The 14171-nt window shown below is 41.6% G+C and overlaps 1 protein-coding gene across 6 annotated transcripts in view; it reads right to left on the bottom strand.

The window, feature by feature from the left end:
* LOC104600884 (low-specificity L-threonine aldolase 1-like) overlaps positions 1-13849 on the bottom strand; it is a 55330-nt gene extending 41481 nt beyond the window's left edge. For 3 of the 6 annotated variants that reach the window (XM_088899776.1, XM_088899780.1, XM_010264035.3), the window contains exons 1-3: positions 13614-13799; positions 13116-13427; positions 12174-12621 (exon numbers count right to left, since the gene is read on the bottom strand). In XM_088899776.1, the coding sequence (XP_088755902.1) occupies positions 12174-12616 (443 nt within the window). In that variant the 5' untranslated portion in view covers positions 12617-12621; positions 13116-13427; positions 13614-13799. Of the gene's footprint in view, positions 1-12173; positions 12622-13115; positions 13519-13613 lie in introns of all 6 variants that reach the window. The other 3 variants (XM_010264033.3, XM_088899777.1, XM_088899779.1) reach the window with 3 other exon arrangements.
* Between the last annotated feature and the right edge of the window lie 322 nt (positions 13850-14171).

Genomic DNA, 14171 nt, shown 5'->3' with positions numbered 1-14171 from the left:
TCCCAGTTTATAATTTAAGTAGGGGCAGAGATGTTATTCTCCTATTAATTTATAAGAGTATAAGAATCAGCCTCCTGCTAATGGGGTTATGTTTTTTTATTCAACTGAACAGGTTTCTTCTCTTCTCTTTCTACACCTATGTTAGTGTTCGGTCTGCCTGTTAGACTGATAACAGTCAAGGAAGAGAGAGAGAAGAGAGAAGCAGAGAGAGAGAGAGAGAGAAAGGAGGAGAGCAGAAGAGAAACAAGGAGAAAAGATTCTGGTTCAAATGAGAGAAAAAGTTCACTCTCCCATTCGGCCAGATGTATTTTATATTACTAAAATAATGTGGAAAAGTCACATATGCCCCTACTTAAGTTAGGGACATTAAATCTAACATAAACTTACACATCAGCACCTAAACACAAGCACAAAGACAGAATTACCCCAACATACACGACACTAACACTCCCCCTCAAGCTGGAGAGTATATATCATATAATCCCAGCTTGTTACATATGTAGTCCACTCTCCCCCGACTCAACCCTTTAGTAAACAAATCTGCCCACTGGTTCCCAGTGTTGACATATGCAATGTCTATCACTCCACTCAGCACCTTCTCTCTAACAAAGTGATAGTCAACCTCTATGTGTTTAGTTCTCTCATGAAACACCGGATTAGAGGAAATGTGAACTGTAGCTTGATTGTCACAGTAGAGCTTCATTGGAGTATCAACAGTGTATCCCATCTCCTGTAGAAGGTTCCTTAGCCACACTGATTCACAAGTAGTATGTGCCATACCTCTATATTCTGCCTCTACACTGCTTCTTGCCACAACTATCTGCTTCTTGCTTTTTCATGTCACCAGATTACCCCCAAGAAAAGTGCAATAGCCTATGGTAGATCTCCTATCAGATACAGAACCGGCCCAATCAGCATCAGTATATCCTTCTATTTCAAGTTTTCCACCACTTCTGTATATCAAACCACGACCAGGAAACCCCTTTAAATACCTCACAATCCTTATAACCGCATCCCAATGTGGAACCAGAGGTTTCTACATGAACTGACTTACCACACTAACTGCGAATGAAATTTCTGGCCGAGTGATGGTTAGGTAGTTCAGTTTACCTACCAACCACCGGTATCTACCAGGGTCTTCAAACACTTCACCCATATCACTGCTCAGCTTAGTGTTTGTTTCCATAGGAGTTTCAACTGGTTTAGCACCTAACAAACTTGTTTCTTCAAGCAAATCAAGAGCATATTTCCTCTGACACAAGTTAATACCATACTTGGACCTTGCTACTTCTATCCCCAAGAAATACTTCAATTTGCCAAGGTCCTTCGTCTGAAAATGTTCCTGCAGAAAGATCTTTAACCTATCAATGCCCATTTTATCATTCCCGGTAATGACAATATCATCTACATACACCACTAATAGGATCTTCCCTGCCTGAGAGCCATGCCTGAAGACGAAATGGTCAACTTGGCACTGTTTCATACCAAACTTCTTTACAACCTCACTAAATCTACCAAACCATGCTCGAGGAGACTGTTTCAGCCCATAAATGGCCTTCAATAGCCGGCACACCTTACCATCCTCCGCCTGAGCAACAAACCCCGGTGGTTGCTCCATATAGACCTCCTCGAGCAAATCACCATGCAAGAAGGCATTCTTGATATCAAGCTGATAGAGGGGCCAACCATACATCACAACAAGAGAAATCACAACACGGACTGAACCAATCTTAGCAACCGGGGAGAAAGTCTCTGTGTAATCAATACCATAGGTTTGGGAATACCCTTTGGCAACCAATCTAGCTTTCAGCCACTCTACACTACCATCAGGTAAGTACTTAACCGTATAAACCCACTTCATCTAACAGCCTGCTTACCAGGAGGAAGAGTGATGAGTTTCCATGTATTATTATGAGCCAGAGCTGAGAGTTCTTCTTCCATTGCACGGCACCATCCTGGAGAGGCAAGGGCTTCCTAGACATCCTTAGGTATAACAACAGAGGATAAAAAAGAGATAAACTGGCGATGGGAAGTGGAAAGGTGAGTCAGTGAAACATAATTAGAAATAGGATGAAGGGTACAACTGCGCTTACCTTTCCGCAAGGCAATGGGAAGATCAAGATCAGATACTGGGGTCGGGGCTGGTGTGGTAACAACTACCAGATCTATCGACGATGATGAAGCTGGAGGAGGTGCTAGTACATGTGGGTGATGTGTATACACATGATGGATCGGTGGTCGTTCAACAGGTGGTGGCACCAGAGGCAAAGACTTGCTCACTGCGGGAACAAGGGGAACAGAGTCCACAACTGGAAGAGGAAGGGGAGGAGGTGATGAGGAGGAAGAAACATCACCGGACCCCGAGAAGAATGGAGTAGACTCAAAGAAAGTAACATCAAGACATACAAGGGAACGTCGAGAGTTAGGGTGATAACACTTATACCCTTTCTGAGTCTGGGAATAGCCAAGGAAGATGCACTTAATAGACCGTGCATCTAACTTGTCCATTCCTGGCCCCAGATTATGAACAAAACAAACACATCCAAAAACTCGGGGAGAGAGAGGAAACGGAGACAAGGTAGGAAACAATGTGGTGAATGGGGAATGACCATCAAGGATAGACGTGGGCATCCGGTTAACCAAGAAGTAGGAAGTAAGCACTGCATCACTCCAAAAGGATTTGGGAGCATTCATGTGATGCATAAAGGACTGAGCTGTTTCCAAGAGGTGACGATTCTTTCTATCAGCCACCCCGTTTTTGTGTGGGGTGTAGGTACATGAAGTCTAATGGATAATGCCATGTTGGTCAAGGTAGTCCTGAAATGATGAAGAAAGATATTCACAGCCATTATCAGAACGAAAAATTTTAATGTGAACACCAAATTGGTTGCGAATCTCAGCATAAAACTTTTGGAAAATGGTAAACAATTCACTTCTTTCTTTCATTAAATAGAGCCACATCGTCCTTGTAATCATCAACAAAAATGACAAAATATTTATATCCATTGTATGACATCACTTTGTAAGGACTCCAAACATCTGAATGAACCAAAGAAAAAGGACTCAATACACGACTATCAACTCTAAAACTAAAGGGAACACGAAGATGTTTCCCCAACTAACACGACTCACAATCCAAAATAGAAAGATGACTCAATGAAGGAACCAAAGACTTCAAAACATTCAGTGAAGGATGACCAAATCGACAGTGCCACTGGAGAGGAGAGAGGGACAATTGGAGAACTGTTGACGTACTTCCACCACCATCAAGATAATACAATCCACCAGCTTCATGCCCTCCACCAATCTTCATCCCCGTCTTGAGATCTTGAAAAACGCATGAAGAGGGGTAAAAGATAATGAAGCAATTAAGAGACTTGGTCAACTTACTAACAGACATAAGATTAAAAGGAAATTTAGAGACATACAAAGCTGAGGATAGGTATACAGGGTCTAGGTCAACATTACCAACACCACAAATGGAGGATGTGGAACCATTAGCAAGGGTAACAGATTGTGATGTTGAGCAATGAGAGAGGGAAGAAAACACACCTAGAGTTCCAGTCATGTGATCGGAGGCTCCAGAATCAATAATCCAGGGATGGGGTGTGGATGCCAGACAAGCCATACCTGAGTGTGCGAGAGTGGCTGTGTTTTGCTGAGATGTGGCTTGTACTAACCTCTCATACTTATCACGGGGAATACTCATCATCTCCTTCCCAGCAACATCTATGGATGTAGGAGGTACCTGATCGGCTAAATGGCTCTCCTGTCTGAAGCTACTGTCACTGGTCACGGCATGATTGGCCCAAGTTGAAGGTGGATCATGCAAATCATAGCAATAATTGATGGTATGTCCATCCATACCACAGTGTGTACACCTCCTTGGACCCAAACTACGTCCTCTGCCATGGGCTCCCCCTGAATCTCGACCTCCAGTACGACCACCACCATGGTTATATGTAGGTCCACTACCACCACTCCGGCCATATGCCAGTCCAGTACTACCACTACAGCCAGACTAAGCTCCCCGAGCTCCACCTCTAACACCGCGGCCTCTGGATACTGCTAGGGCTGACCTATCGAAAATATTAGGGTTCTCGGTAGATCCAATGGAAATCCTCCTGAGTCGAGTAAACACCTCTTCTAAGGAAGGGAGAGCTAACCCTCCTAGTATCTAAGCCCGCACTGGTTCATATTTAGATTTCAGCCCCACCAAAAACCGAGTCACATCAAGTTGTTCTCTCTGTTGTTGCTGAATTTTGACATCAGAAGTGAGGGGGTGATAAACATTCAATTCATTACGAATGTTTCTCATACTAGCATAGTACTCCTCAAGACTCTGATTACCCTGTTGTAGATTAAAATATTCCTAGTACAACTAATATACTCTGGTTGTGTTGTCTTGACCCGAATACAACTTCTTAGCATGGTCCCACACTTCTTTGGCAGTATCAAGGAACATGAAATTTACACTAATCTTGGGTTCCATACTATTCCATAACCATGTGATGATCTGTGCATCTGCCTGCCCCCAATCATCATACTCAAGAGAATAGGTGGAAGGTTTTTCATCCCTTATGTGCTTCACCTTCTTCTTTGCCTTAAGAAAGACTTCTACGGATTTGGCCCAAGGTACATAATTTTCTCCATTCAGCTTAATGGATGTCATTTGAACATTCAGGTAGTCAGTAGGGACCATCACACTAGTCTTGCTATCACCATTGTCTCCATTGTTGAATTCGGCAAACTGCACACTAGATCACACTACACCCTGATTTCAGCACTTACTACTGCTGCAAATTGCACTCTTTACACTACAAACCCAACTCCATGACTGCCTAAAACTTCCCAACACTGTTTGAGGAACACCCCCCCTTCGAATCACACTGAAGGGTGCACAAACCCTAGCACACTACAATCTGAAATCCCACCATACAGTCTGAAATAGACTTCTCATTTGATTCACACCAAAAAAAAATGCATAAAACCTCTTACCTGATCACCGAAAATCAGACCACACAAGACACCCACTACACCACATGAATCAGCCCTCTTCTCTTCATCGATTAGGGGAGGGTTTCTTAGAAACTACAGCAACCGACCACAAACACCACAACTGGAGGCATAGAAACCTCCAAGGGAAGAGGGTTGTTAAAGTGTGCCAAATAGGGGTAGTTTAGTCTTCTTATGTTTGTTAAGTAGATTGCTTATGTGGCAATGTTATTAGAGTTACTCTGCCCCACACTTAAGTAAGGGCATTTTTGTCTTTGTAAAGATTATTAGAGTCTAATATAGATTAAGGGGGTCAACTGTATGGGAATCCCATCAGATTTCGACTGACCCTTCTTCTTCTTCTCCTCTTCTTCTTCTTCTTCTTCTTCTTCTTCTCTTTCTGGTTCGGACTACTGTAGCACCAGTCGAAACATGGTATCAGAGCCATACTCCTGACCTACTTCAGTTGGTAAAGCGCCTCAGCAGTGTTCGTGACTCTTCTCCTTCGTTTCTGGTCAGTCAATGGAGAGAACTGGTTCGCCCTAAGTCAGAAACATCACAGCTCGTCTCTCTCTGCTGCGCATAATCTTCTTCAGCAAGGAAAGTGACTTCAGCAGTGAATGGTTGGTTGATATTCTCAAAGGAAGGTCGGTTTTCTCTTCTTCTAGTGTTACTGATATTTCTGGGTAGAAACCCTACAAGAAGCTGTTAGTATTGATTGGAACCTAGAGAACTAGGTTCATTGTTGCCCTAGAAAGGGTTGTGTGCAGTAGCTGAATGGTGTAGGGCTGTTGTGAGTTGTTGAATGGTGTAGGGCTGCTGTGAGTTGTTGAGTGGTGTTAGGGCTGCTGTAAGTGGCCAAGTGGTGTAAGGTGGAATGCAGTGACCTTGCCGAGCTCTTTGTGGTTGCGTAATGCCCTCTTAAGTGTGTTAAACAAGTCTGAACTGGGTGTAGCAGTTTTGACTGTGTTATGGTGCTTGTGATGCACATTTTTTTTATTGAGTGGTTGTAAGAGGGCCTATTTGTGATTAGTGAGTGGTAATTTGATGCTTATGTGGGTCGTAGGTGTGTGAAGTCAGCAGTAGTGTGAATAAGAACAAGTGTGTGCTCCCACTGTTGTGTTTAGGGGCTGCAGTAGGTGCTGAAGTATCAAACTATGAACAACATCAATCAGCTTGTAGCTGAGAAGTAAGGTTAGAGGCAACTGTGAAAGAGTACAATGGCAGCAATAGGAGATGGGTACAATGATCATAAACCTAGTGTGGTTATTTCCCCCAACTACCTAGGGGTACAAATGACCTCAATTAAGCTGAATGGAGAGAACTATGTTCCATGGGCTAAATTAGTGGAAGTTTTTCTCAAGGCAAAGAAGAAATTAAAGCATGTAAGAGATGAGAAGCCACTGGTTGACTCTCCAGGGTTTGATGATTGGGAACAAGAAGATGCACAAATCATGACTTAGCTGTGGAATAGTATAGAGCCCAAAATTATTACCAACTTCATGTTCCTTGATACGGCTAAGGATATATGGGAGCATGCTAAGAAGCTATATTCTGGACAAGATAACACAACAAGGGTATATCAACATTATCAGGAGTACTTTGATTTACAACAAGGAACCAAAACACTATAACAGTACTATGCCCGCATGAAGAATATAAGGAATGAACTCAATGTCTATCATTCCCTCACTCCAGATATTAAAGTTCAGCAACAGCAAAGAGAACAACTAGATGTTACAAAATTTTTAGTGGGGCTGAAGTCGGAATATGAACCAGTTAGATCCCAAATACTGGGGGGCTCTACTCTTCCTACACTTGAAGAAGTATTCTCAAGGCTTCGTAGAATTTCTTTAGGATAGACTGAGAACCCCACACAGTCTGATAGATCAGCACTTGTGATAGCTAGAGGAGGTGGACATAGTACAAGAGGGGGTGGTCATGCTCCCAGAGGAGGCCATGGCAATTCCATGATTGGTCGGGGTGGCCGTGACTCAAGGGGAGGCCATGGCAGAGGAAAAAATAACTCTACAAGGAAGTGTACTCATTGTGGTAGGGAAGGACACACAGTGAATTTCTGTTATGACCTACACGGCCCTCCCTCTAAATGGGCTAATCATGCTGTAGCAGGCGAGGTTGATATCAATGACAGTAAACTGGCAGGCCGAACTCCTCCCACATCTACATCTACTTCTGGGAGGGAGACGGTGAGTGTACCGCGTGATGAGTATGAACGGTTCCATCAAACTACTTCACAGCATACCACTACCACACTTGCCCAATCAGGTATTGCTTGCATGTCATCTAAAACTCCTTCCTGGATTATTGACTTTGGAGCCTCAGATCATATGACCAGGACTCCAGGTGTGTTCTCTTCTCTTTCTGAAACCTCCACATCACAAACTGTTACACTTGCCAATGGGTCATCATCTCCCATCTGTGGTGTTAGTAATGTTGACATGGCTTCTGTCCCCTTATCATTTGTTTTATATGTACCTAAGTTTCCATTCAATCTTATGTCTGTCAGTAAAATAACCAAGGCTCTTAACTGTTCTGTTACCTTCTTTCCTTCCACTTGTGTTTTTCAGGATCTCAAGACGGGGAAGAAGATTGGTGGGGGGCTTGAAGCTGGTGGATTGTATTACCTTGACGGTGGTGGATCTTCAATTGCACTTCAAACTTCCCTTACTCCTCTACAATGGCATTGCCGACTGGGACATCCATCTCTCAAGGTTCTCAAGATGTTGATTCCATCATTGAGTCAGTTGTCAGTTTTACAATGTGAGTCATGTCAATTTGGTAAACATCGTCGTGTGTCCTTCAGTCCAAGAGTTGAGAGTCGTATGTTGAGTCCTTTTTCTTTGGTTCATTCAGATGTTTGGGGTCCAATCAAAATAGAGTCTTATAATGGGTACAAGTATTTTGTCTCCTTTATTGATGACTGTTCAAGAATGACATGGATTTACTTAATGAAAGAAAGAAGTGAATTATTTTCCATTTTTCAAAAATTCCATGCTGAAATACGCACACAATTTGGTGTTCCAATCAAAGTTCTTCGTTCAGATAATGGTCGTGAATACTTTCTTACTTCATTTCAACAGTATTTAGAACAGCATGGCATTATTCATCAGACCTCATGTGCTTTCACCCCTCAACAAAATGGGGTGGCTGAACGGAAGAATCGTCAGCTTCTTGAAATTGCTCGGTCTATGCTTCACCACATGAATGTTCCTAAACGGTTTTGGAGTGATACTGTACTCACTGCATGTTTTCTCATTAATCAGATGCCCTCTTTTATTCTTCATGATCAGTCCCCCTTCTCTATCTTGTTTCCCACTTTATCTCCGTTTCCATTAACTCCTCGTGTCTTTGGTTGTGTGTGCTTTGTCCACAATCTAAGTCCTGGAAAAGACAAGCTAGATGCACGCTCAATTCAATGTGTCTTCCTTGGCTGCTCTCGGACTCAAAAAGGGTATAAGTGTTATAATCCCATTACCCGAAAGTGCTATGTCTGCCCTGATGTCACCTTTTTTGAGTCTGTACCCTTCTTCTCCAATCATGAAGCACCCTTGTCTTCACCCTTACCTCCTCTTCCTCTTCCTGTCAGTGATCCAGTTCCAGAGGTTGTTGTGGAAGTAGACTCGTCACCTCATCCAGTGCAGGTCACCACTGAACGACCACCGATCCAACAAGTGTATACACGTAGAACAACACCGGCCCCTCCTCCGGCTTCTACCTCATCTGCGGATCCTCTCATGGCTCCTATTGCTGATTCTTCAGACCTTGACCTACCCATTGCCTTACGGAAAGGTAAACGCAGTTCTACCCTCCATCCCATTTCCAATTTTGTTTCATTATCTCGTCTTTCTACCTCACATCGCCAGTTTGTTTCACTTTTTTCCTCTATTTCCATACCTAACAATGTTCAAGAAGCTCTTAGTTCACCTGGATGGCGGCGGGCAATGGAGAAGGAACTTTCTGCTCTTCAACATACTCAAACGTGGGAACTTACTACTCTCCCACCTAGTAAGCATGTTGTGGGTTGTAAATGGGTGTATACTGTGAAATGTAGTGTGGAGCGTGGAGCGTCTGAAGGCCAGACTTGTTGCTAAAGGTTACTCACAGTTGTATGGAGTGGACTACATGGAGACATTCTCTCCGGTGACTAAAATTGGTTCTGTTTGTGTACTCATTTCCTTGGCAGTTATGTATGATTGGCCTCTCTTTCAACTTGACATAAAGAATGCCTTCCTCCATGGTGATCTGGTGGAGGAGGTATATATGGAGCAACCACCTGGGTTTGTTGCTCAGGGGGAGGTTGGTAAGGTGTGCAAACTGAAGAAGGCAATTTATGGGTTGAAGCAATCTCCACGTGCTTGGTTTGGGAAGTTCAGCGAAGTGGTGAAGAGTTTTGGAATGAAGCAATGCCAGGTTGATCACTCAGTGTTCAGCTATGACTCAGAAGCTGGGAAGATTTTATTAGTGGTCTATGTGGATGATATTGTCATCACTGGTAGTGATAAATTGGGGATTGGCAAACTAAAGGTATTTCTGCAAAATCATTTTCAAACAAAAGACCTTGGAACATTAAAGTATTTCTTGGGAATAGAAGTTGCTAGGTCAAAACAAGGTGTAAATCTATGCCAAAGGAAATATGTCCTTGATCTATTGGAAGAAACAGAACTGTTAGGTGCAAAAACGGCTGAGACCCCTATGAAACCAAATGTTAAGTTGAACAGTGATACAGGAGAAGTATTTGAAGATCCTAGAAGGTATAGACGACTAGTGGGAAAGCTAAACTATCTGACTATCACGAGACCCGACATCTCCTTTGTAGTCAGTGTGGTGAGCCAATTCATGCAGAACCCTCGTATACCTCACTGGGATGCAATCCTTAGAATTGTGAGGTATCTGAAAGGAGCTCCAGGTCGTGGGCTATTGTATAAACCAGGGAAAAAACTTGAAGTAGTTGGGTATACAGATGCAGACTGGGCAGGCTCAGTGAATGACAGAAGATCTACTACAGGCTATTGCACATTTCTTGGAGGAAATCTTGTGACATGGAAGAGTAAAAAGCAGATGGTTGTGGCCAGAAGCAGTGCTGAAGCCGAATATAGGGCCATGGCCCACACCACCTGTGAATTAGTGTGGTTGAGGAATCTCCTACAAGAAATTGGGTTTCACATGGATAAACCTATGAGATTGTACTGTAACAACCAAGCTGCACTCCATATCTCTTCCAATCCTGTCTTTCATGAGAGAACAAAGCACATAGAGGTTGATTGCCACTTTGTGAGAGAGAAGGTTCTTGCTAGAGAGATAAATACAGAACATGTGGGCTCGAATGACCAGTGGGCAGATTTGTTTGTTAAGTAGCTTGCTTATGTGGCAGTGTTATTAGAGTTACTTTGCCCCACACTTAAGTAAGGGCATTTTTGTCTTTGTAAAGATTATTAGAGTCTAATATAGATTAAGGGGGTCGACTGTATGGGAATCCCATCAGATTTCGACAGACCCTTCTTCTTCTTCTTCTCTTCTTCTTCTTCTCTTCTTCTTCTTCTTCTTCTTCTCTTCTTCTGGTTCGAACTACTATAGCACCAGTCGAAACAAGGGTGATCACTCCTTTTCAGCCTTGTCCCTTATCTCTAGCTGATGGCGAAGAAAATAAGAGAAAACCCTAGACTAGGTGCGCAGATAACAGAATTCTGGGCAGATCCGATTTGCTCAATTTAGCACTGATACCATGTTAGTGTTCAGTCTACCTGTTAGACTGATAACAATCAAGGAAGAGAGAGAGAAGAGAGGAGAGAAAGAGAGAAAGGAGAGCAGAAAAGAAACAAGGAGAAAAGATTATGGTTCGAAAGAGAGAAAAAGTTCACTCTCCCATTCGGCCAGATGTATTTTATATTACTAAAATAATGTGGAAAAGTCACATATGCCCCTACTTAAGTTAGGGACATTAAATCTAACACAAACTTACACATCAGCACCTAAACACAAGCACAAAGACAGAATTACCCCTACATACTCGACACTAACAACCTGCAACTCACTCTTTTTCGTTTCTCTGCTACGCCTTCAGTCTGAACCAGAATAACAGTTTGTTCATGTAAATACAAGTCATGTGGCTCACTGTGAAGATCATCAAGCTAAATTTTTTGTGCTGAGTCCAGTTGATTTGGTGCTCTTCCCAAATGGCTTATAGAGATGTTATTCTCCTATTAATTTAGAAGAGTATAAGTATCAGCCACCTGCTAGGTACAGTTATGTTTTTTTACTCCACTGAACAGGTTTCTTATCTTCTCTTTCTACACCTGCAATTCTCTCTTTTTCTATTCTCTTCTACATCTCATGTCTGAACCAGAATAACAGTATGTTCATGTAAATACAAGTCATGAGGCTCATTGTGAAGATCAACAAGCCAAATTTTTTGTGCTGAGTCCAGTTGATTTGGTGCTCTTCCCAAAATGGATTATAGAATATTTGCTTCTGGAGTGTCAATAGTTTTCAAGTAATAATAAGGAGTTTGGATATCTTATCTGCAGAATTTTTTTGTTTTTTATTTAAATGAATTTTTTTAGTTTCTAATTTCATAAGATGTGTCAGTAAAGTGATATAGATTAAAAGAAGATAAAAAAAATAGGGTAAATTTCCTAACAAGTGTACTTGCGAAACTAAAATTTTTCTCAAACTTCATAATATGTTTAAAAATAATACAAATAAAAGGAAAAGAATGGGCTATTACCCAATGTTGACCCTGGCTACCTGGGGTTTTGGGAGGGTGGACTGGATCTGGACCTAATTGTTGGCATTTTCTTGCAGAAAGAACTATAGCACATTCAGAATGTAAAAGAAACCTCCATAGTAACTCCATATATGGGAGGGTGGACTGGATCTGGACCTATTCAGACCAACCCTCAGTTCATTTAAGGAGATCAGCAGATAAAAGGAATAAAACTCAATATACAAAAGCCTCACTCTTTGGGAACCAGACAAATTATTAAAAAAGAAAAATTAAACTAAACAACAATGTAAAATAACCTTCTATTAGTATCCCACTAAAAGAATCATGATCACAGCCATGTGAAGACTAATATCCTATAAATAAGGCCCAGGAATGTCCCACCTTCAAAAACCACAAAACTTTGAAAAACAATCAAGCAAAACCAAGCCCTTACTTTGCATGTGTATTCTCCAAGCATATAAGCCTAGTAGTTGGGTAATAAAGCTCCTCTTCAGGATCTCTTATAGAAGCTTCAATCAAAGAAATATCCATTGTTCCATCTGAATTATTTTTCACAGTCTTTGAATGAACATTCCCAATTGTAGAAATGCCTCCATTCTCATAAACATGGATATGGGAATTGTCTCCAAGAATGACTTCACTTCCTCTAATCTCACAGTGGACAAGTACACTTATGAGGTTACCCATAGTGCCTGAAGGAACAAACAGTGCTGCCTCTTTACCCATGACCTTGGCCATCTCTGCTTCAAAGCGATAGGCTGTTGGATCCACACCCAAGACATCATCATCAACATCAGCATTTGCCATGGCAGCTCGCATTGCTTCAGTTGGTTTGGTGACTGTGTCAGATCGAAGGTCCACTGTTCTGGTTACCATTTTTGCTGAAAACCAAAAACAGACATTAGTAACAATAATTTTTAATCCGAAGCTCTTGATGTTACTTTATTAAGATTACTGTATCCAGTGATGTTGATACTAAAATAAGAAAATCCAATAAAACAGAAACACTGTATCCTCTCAAATTTATAAATTAGCAGTCCTTATCTTGACAATATATTGTCAAACCAAAATTCAAGAATGGAAAACTCCAACAAGTCCATTTGAAATTCTGGGTTTGATCCGGAGATGATTCCAAATGACCCTTACCCTCCTATCATGTAGGACTTGAACCCCACCTAGAACATCAATCATCCAAAGCTAAGGAGAGTTTTGATAATGCAATTTTGGTCAAAACAAAAGCCTGAAGGAGTTCAATAGAAATCCTTTTGAATGCTTTAAAATAAAATTAAGAAAAAAAGACCGCAATAGTAACAATAAAATGATCTTGATTACAGCATACATTATTCAATTCCTTTGAAGAATTTGCTCTTCGTACCTTTGTCTTCTGTACTCCGAAATTCTACCCACAATTCTGCTCTGCAATACCGAAAATCCAAACGGCTCAACTTAAATTACTGTAAAACAGTGGTTACTCTGTTCCTAGAAACCGAGAAAACCTTCAGCAAGATCTTCTCAACCCCTCTTCTTACACTCTTTTCACTTCTTTAAACCGCGACTTTTTTTTCCGAAAAGAGCCAGTTTACTAAAGGTACACGAGATTCTTTGGACCCTACAAATTCTGCAATACTCGACTGCATTCATCTGACATGCTCAAGTAGAACAACCTGCAGTCGCTGCGTCCCGATAACTACAAACAGGTGAGGTGGCAATGAGTCGACAAGTATGAGCGTCCCGATAACTCACCTTCAGACAACAGGCGCCTTTTCTTTCTTTTTAACCTTTTATAAAATAAATTCCAATTGTAGATGTAGATTCCCTCCCTTCCAATTCCTCGAAAGCAGACAAAAAGACAAGATAGCAACGAGAGACTCACCTGCTTTTAGCTTTCTGCATGAACAATTCGTATGGATTGCCTTGAAAAAGCTTTTTCTGCAGCTTCAACTCTTCAATGGCGAACTGGTTTGGGTTTCTTTTAATGGAGGAAGAAAATGTACTTTTTGCTTCTCCGCCTAACTGGGAAGCACTTACGTGCAAATGTGTTATGTGACGATTACGGAGGAGTGCTCCAGCGATTCATACTGATAAGTAATAACATCCGCATCATTGATTTGTCTTGCCGTTTGTTTGGGGTGCAAAATACAGAATCAAAGCAAAATTTTTGTCCTGGTTCACAGGTTCAGTTTTGTCGTCGCTTGGTACATATGCAAATTTGCACCGAAATCTGGGTAAATTTGCAATTTAAAGAGCAAAAGACCATGTGATAACCGACAAACAACCAATGCAGTTACCCAATGCTTTGTTTTTGTTTCGTTCCTGTTTTACGTTTAGTCAGTTTTTGTCATTGCTTGGTTGTAGGGGTGTAAACGGATCGAATTCGAATTGGATCAATTAATATTCGAATTCGAATCTGATTAAAAAATTTGATATTCGA

The sequence above is a fragment of the Nelumbo nucifera genome, chromosome 3 (assembly GCF_055504915.1).
Source record: "Nelumbo nucifera cultivar China Antique chromosome 3, China Antique-T2T, whole genome shotgun sequence".
NCBI classification, from domain to species: Eukaryota; Viridiplantae; Streptophyta; class Magnoliopsida; order Proteales; family Nelumbonaceae; genus Nelumbo; species Nelumbo nucifera.
This window is presented reverse-complemented; position numbering and strand designations above follow the sequence as displayed.